General features: G+C 68.8%; 1 protein-coding gene across 13 annotated transcripts in view; it reads left to right on the plus strand.

The window, feature by feature from the left end:
* ADGRB1 (adhesion G protein-coupled receptor B1) overlaps positions 1 to 5,195 on the plus strand; it is an 81,059-nt gene extending 75,864 nt beyond the window's left edge. For 8 of the 13 annotated variants that reach the window (XM_058699261.1, XM_058699255.1, XM_058699259.1 and 5 more), the window contains 4 exons: positions 1,728 to 2,410; positions 3,580 to 3,615; positions 3,806 to 3,910; positions 4,386 to 5,195. In XM_058699261.1, coding sequence (XP_058555244.1) covers positions 1,728 to 2,410; positions 3,580 to 3,615; positions 3,806 to 3,910; positions 4,386 to 4,586 — 1,025 coding nt within the window. In that variant the 3' untranslated portion in view covers positions 4,587 to 5,195. The remainder of the gene's footprint in view (positions 1 to 1,727; positions 2,411 to 3,579; positions 3,616 to 3,805; positions 3,911 to 4,385) is intronic. The other 5 variants (XM_058699258.1, XM_058699267.1, XM_058699266.1 and 2 more) reach the window with 3 other exon arrangements.
* Positions 5,196 to 6,000: the final 805 nt, after the last annotated feature.

A 6,000-nucleotide genomic window follows, 5' to 3' on the forward strand; every position in this document is an offset into this window, starting at 1 on the left:
CTGCACCAGCTGTGAGACACTGGAGCCGCCCCGCTTCCACCTGTCACCCACCTCGTCACCCGCCCCTGCCTGCGTCCCTCCAGGGCCCGCGTTCTGTGTTGTCCTCACGTCTTCATCTTCCACCCAGCCATGGCGGAGGGTTGGCCGGGCCTTCTGGGGGGACATCAGTGGGAGCAGGAGGAAAGCAGGGCAGAGGAGCCAACCCTGGGCCCTAGAGTAATGCTGAGTTTCCTGGAAGCAAGGGGAAAAGGGGAATCGGCTGCCCAATGAAAGGAAACCGCTTTAACGTCGTCGTTCTGAGAGCCGGGCGTCCCGGCAGTGACAGGCAATGCCGTTCAGAGCGGTGGAGAAGCAGCCGGTCGCACTGCCTTGGTCTGTCAGATACTTTTGAGGAGCGTCTTCTCCAGAGATAGCCATGGGGGGGGGGGGGGGGGTTCGAGACAGCCCCAGATTGGGAGTGTCAGCTGCGGCCCGGTGGCCCCCAGGAGAGCTTCCTGGAGGAGGTGACCTCTGGTTGGGCTGAGTGGGAACTGGACAGAATGGTCTTTCACTTCCCACCTTGGTCTCATGCAGTCTAGGCAGCCTCCCTGAGAGGTGACCCCAAGACTTGAGGGCTTTTGGAGGCTCGGGCCCAGCCCCCTTTGGGTGGTACTGGCCTCTGAGGCCCCCACTTCTTCCTCGTTGGTAAGACGGCGCAGCCTGGCCCGTGATCTCTCAGGCAGCTAGCGACCGGAGGCGTGGCGGAGGGCGGCGGCGGGGAGGGGGGCTGGTGTCACAAACACAGGGTGAGGTGGGCACACGGGCTGGGGGGCTGGGGGCCTAGAAGGAGTCTGGATTTGGGGCCGAGCACGCAGGGGACCCGCAGCCGGATTTCTGCAGGAGAGGTGCCCAGCTCTGTCCAGGTGACGGCCCGCTGTGAGGTGGACGGGGCGACCTCTGCAGGGGGGACCCCGGAGGGGCACAGGCTTGGCAGGCGAGACGGCAGGTCCCCTGTTGGTCGACCTGGAGCGGGGGACGGTTGCAGACATGGGTGCAGGGGGTCGGCGTCCGGAGGCCGGAGAAGAGAAGGGGCCGGGGAAGCTCTGCCAGAGAGGAGGGAGAGTACCGGGGACTGGCGGGTGACCGTCCGCTCGGAGGGCGGGTGCCGGTGGGGTGGCACAGGAAGCCGCTGACAGGAGCTGCGGGCGTTTGGGGGCTGGACGAGGGTGTGGCTGGGTGCCCGCCAGCCAGCAGGGAAAGCACTCCTGCGCTCACAGCGGGCTTCCCGTGGATGGGCCCCTAGTGGGCCTGGCCGCTTTGGGCTCTCCATGGGCCAGTGAGGCTGGATTGACGGGTAAGAGCAAGGCAGGTGGTGGGCAAGCTGCAGCCCGGGTCGGAGGTCGTGGTGGCCTGCCCCCACCCACTGCAGCTGAACAGAAGCGGGCTAGGCGTACAGGGCCCCGCGCCGCAGGAGCGATGAGGAGTGTGTCCCTGAACTTCGGAGAAGTGCGGGCTGGCTCCAGGGCCGACAGGGGCCCGCTCAGCTGCTGGGAGGGGCTGTGTGTGGGTGGCGGCCATTTGTCCTCTTGTCTGCGGGGGCAGACAGGAGCACCCCGTGTTCCAGCCTGGCTTGAAGAGGCCAAGGACTCCCAGCTGCAGCAGCACCAAACACAAGTCAGGGGCGCGCCGGATCGAGACCGTCCGAGGCGTCCCCGAGGCCACGCTGACCCCCTCACCTGTCCCCACAGTGCTGAACAAGGACATCGCAGCCTGCCGCACGGCCACGATCACGGGCACGCTCAAGCGGCCGTCGCTGCCCGAGGAGGAGAAGCTGAAGCTGGCCCACGCCAAGGCGCCCCCCGCCAACTTCAACAGCCTGCCGGCCAACGTGTCCAAACTGCACCTGCACGGCTCGCCCCGCTGCCCGGGTGGCCCCCTGCCCGACTTCCCCAACCACTCACTGACCCTCAAGAAGGACAGGGCGCCCAAGTCCTCCTTTGCCGGGGACGGGGACATCTTCAAGAAGCTGGACTCGGAGCTGAGCCGGGCCCAGGAGAAGGCCCTGGACACCAGCTATGTAATCCTGCCAACGGCCACAGCCACACTGCGGCCCAAGCCCCAGGAGGAGCCCAAGCACAGCATCCACATCGATCAGATGCCCCAGACCCGCCTCATCCACCTCAACATGGCACCTGACACGGGCCTCCCCGCCCGCAGCCCACCCTCCCGCCAGCCCCCAGGGGGTGGGCCCCCGGAGGCACCCCCCGCCCAGCCCCCACCGCCCCCGCCCCCACCACCCCCGCCACCCACCCTGGAGCCAGCGCCCCCCAGCCTGGGGGAGCCCGGGGAGCCCGCTGCCCACCCAGGGCCCAGCTCGGGGACCGGGACCAGGAACGAGAATGTCTCCACCTTGTCCGTGAGCTCCCTGGAGGTGAGGGCAGCCCAAGGGTCCCGGGGGGTGGGGAGGCAGGGGTGCTGTGGGCGCTGCTGGTTTGGGCTGCAGCTGGCGTTAGGCAAGCCAGGCCTGGGAAGGCTGGAGGCCAGCATCCTGGCCTCACTCCTGCCTGGCAAGAGTGGGGACAGGCCTACGCTGGAGAGCTGGTTCCTGGCAGGGCCTGCCCTCACCCTGTTCTCCGGCCACGCTGCCCCTGGCCCTGCTGGGCCCTGGCGATGGGGGGGCTGGTGGCCTGTGCCATTGCAGCGGGGCCCAGCTGGACTTGGGCTGGCTGCAGTCTAGCCCGTTCCGTGGTCGGGCGGTCACGGCAGCAAGTCCCTCCTTAGGTCAGCCTGAAGCCTGGAAGTGACCACACTCAGCCTGTCCGGCATGGGGCTCAGAGTGCGTTGGGGGGAGCGTTGCCTAGCACCCCCAGGGATCCCCGCCCTCCCCAGGCCACGCCCCCACCTCCTGGCTCACTGCCTCTGGTGAAGCAGCCCCAGGCCCCGGTTCTCTGTGGTCCCCCAGCCGTGCCACCCGCCCTGCGTCCAGTTCTCGTCTCCTCGTCACTGGCCAGTGCCGGAGGACAATCTAAGACGGTGAAGAAAGGCAGGGGCAGAGAATGTGGAGGCATTGCCCCGCTCTTCCGTCTGGCCTTGGTGTGCCCACAGTCTCCTCCAGGACCCCTGCCCTCTGCATCACCCTTGTCCTCTGTCTCTCGAAGCGGGAGATGGCCCTGGGGACAGTCTGGGACAGAACGTGATGAAAAGCATCTGCAGGCTTACCCCCAATCTGGAGCTGCAATACCAGAGCCCCAGGCGGTCGTGTGACTGTCACTGCTGTCTGGGGCCTTGGGCTTCTATTCCCCTTGGCTCAGCGGGCGCCCCCTCTGCCCACCCTCTTCCCCCGGAGCCCTCGGGCTGGCCCCCCCCCCCCCCCCCCCGCTGTCCCCGGGCAGGGGCGGGGCCTACAAGCAGCCTGGGCGCTGCCAACTATAGGGCAGTCAGAGGCATGTTCCCCAGCTTGGTGGAGAACCCGAGAGTGGCCATGGGGTGAGGGGGTCCCCAGTCTCCCCCCCCGTCTCAGGCGAGGAGAGGCCTGGACTTGTGGTCTGGGAGGTTTGGGGCGACTGCTTGCAAATGCGCACAACCCCCTTCTCCCCGCAGCGGCGGAAATCGCGGTATGCAGAACTGGACTTTGAGGTGGGTCCCACCTCCTGGTGTCCCCTTCCCCAAACACCCGGAGCCCCGGGAGCGGGGTGGAGGGGGTGGGGGGGTGGGGACAGGCAGCTGGAGTCCAACCAGGGGCAGGGAGGGGCTGGGGGGGAGGAGCCCGGCCAGGCAGGGCGGCTCCTTTCCAGGCTCAGGATGCCCGGCCCCTCCCGCCCCGCAGAAAATCATGCACACCCGGAAGCGGCACCAGGACATGTTCCAGGACCTGAACCGGAAGCTGCAGCACGCGGAGAAGGACAAGGAGGTGCTGGGCCCAGAGAGCAAGGTCTGGGGGACGGGGCGGGGCCTTGGGGCTGCGGGGCGGGGTGGTGGGGCGGGGCCAGCAGAGGGAGAGCCCTTGGTTGAAGTCCCTACGCGCTCCTTCCCCTCGCTTCAACTTTTCCCGAACACAGGCCCCACGCAGCCCTCGCCAGAGCCCCGCACACCGGCCTTCCCGGGGACCCACCCCACGCCCAGCCCCGTCCGGAGGGGTGCACGGGGCGGTGCACGGGGGGGGGGGGTCCGGCTTCTGCCAAGGAAGGCAACAGCCGAGGGAGGGGTGCCGGGCAGGCGGGGCCCCCACGGCGGCTGGAAGCGCTTCGGGCCCGGGAGGGGGGCGGGGGGGCCTGCAGCCCGCCTCTCCGCACGCTCAGGTCCCTTCCTCTCTGTTTGATTCCCGTGTGCGTTCTCTCCTCCCCTCCTCCGCTCCTGCCCCGTGGCCTCCCTCTCGGCCCCTGCCGCCCTCCCCGCCCGCCGGCCAGCAGCCGGAAAAGCAGCAGACACCGAACAAGCGGCCCTGGGAGAGCCTTCGGAAGGCCCACGGGACGCCCGCGTGGGTGAAGAAGGAGCTGGAACCGCTGGCGCCCTCACCGCTGGAGCTGCGGAGCGTCGAGTGGGAGAAGTCGGGCGCCACGATCCCGCTGGTGGGCCAGGACATCATCGACCTCCAGACCGAGGTCTGAGCGGGTGGGCGGCGGCCACGCACCGGGCCCCAGGAGGACATCCTGCTCCGCCCGCTCCCGCCGCAGGACGGGCACAGACACGCTCCCGGGCTGCGGGCCAGGCCCGCGCCCCGGCCTCAGGGCGCTCGGACGGCGGCCGGGCGGAGGCCCGCGGCGCTGGGACCAGAGCCAGAGGGGACAGGAGGCCCCGGCGGCCCCGGGTGGGCACAGGGCTCCAGAGGCCGGAAGGTGCCTCAGACTCTGCCCTCCTCGAGCCCGGCGCCGGCGGGCAGGCGGGCGGGCGGGCGGCCGCGGACAGTGGCGGGGCGGGTGCGGCCAGCATCCCCAGGACACCTGCCTGAGCTGCCGCGGCAGAGGACCAGCCTGCTTGGCCCAGCTGGCCTGGCACCATTTTTTAGACACCCCTACCCCTCGGGAAGCAGCCAGCCCCCCCCCCCCCTCACCTTTCCAGGGCCCGGGGCCCCTCCCCAGACCCAGGTGGAGAGCCCTCTCTCCCACCTGTGCTGACCCCAGGGGCAGGACTAGAAGCCCACTCCGGGAAGAAGCAGGGGTGGGGAATCTATTTTTTCTCTCCTTTTCTTTTCTTCAATAAAAAGAATTAAAAACCCACATCCCCTCTGTGTGGGCCTTCTCTGTGCGGCACGAGCCCCGCGGCCGCCTTGGTCAGAAGGGCGGGGCAGGCCTGGTGGGCACCTGGCCTCCACTCCCGCCTCCTACCCTGCCTGGGTGTCAGGAGCTCACCCTGTGTGGGCGTCGGTCCCCAGGCCAGCAGTCACGTGGTTCCCGGGGATGCCGTGAGGGAACCGAGGGGGACCCTCGGATGCTGGGCTCCCTTGCTCCCCTGCCCGCAGACTTTTAGACCCACGGGGCTTGGCGTGTGACTTCCCTGCGCCCTGAGTCATGGCTGGAGGGACAATCCAAGACAGCAAAGAAATGCAGAGGCAGAGGATGTGGGGGGGGGGGGGAGGAGGAAGGAGGAAGGCCCCTCCCGCCTGGCCTTGGTGTGCCCACTGTCTCCTCCAGGACCCCTGCCCTCTGCATCACCTGTGTCCCCCAACCTTCCCCTTTGTCCTGGGGCAGGTGTGAGGAACAAATGTGGGCACGCCCATAGCCACGCCCCCTTCTCCATCCTGCCCCGCCCTCTGCCACCCCCCACCTAGGCCTGGGGCATACAGTTTGAGAAGCTTGTCTCTCCAGGAGAAATGCCAGGTCCTGCCTCTCCTCTGTATTTCCAGCAGGGGGCAGCCTGCGCCTCCACTGGGAGCCAGGCTGGCAGGTGCGAGGCTGGGAGGGGCGGTGAGCCAGGCTCCCCCCACCAGGCTGCGCTTCCCACCCTGGGGGCAGACCCCCAGACCCCGCTGGACCCCGGGAGGCGGCAGTGACCACTGGCCCAAACAAGGGGTGTGCAAGTGGT

This window comes from Neofelis nebulosa, chromosome 14 (assembly GCF_028018385.1).
Source record: "Neofelis nebulosa isolate mNeoNeb1 chromosome 14, mNeoNeb1.pri, whole genome shotgun sequence".
NCBI lineage: Eukaryota > Metazoa > Chordata > Mammalia > Carnivora > Felidae > Neofelis > Neofelis nebulosa.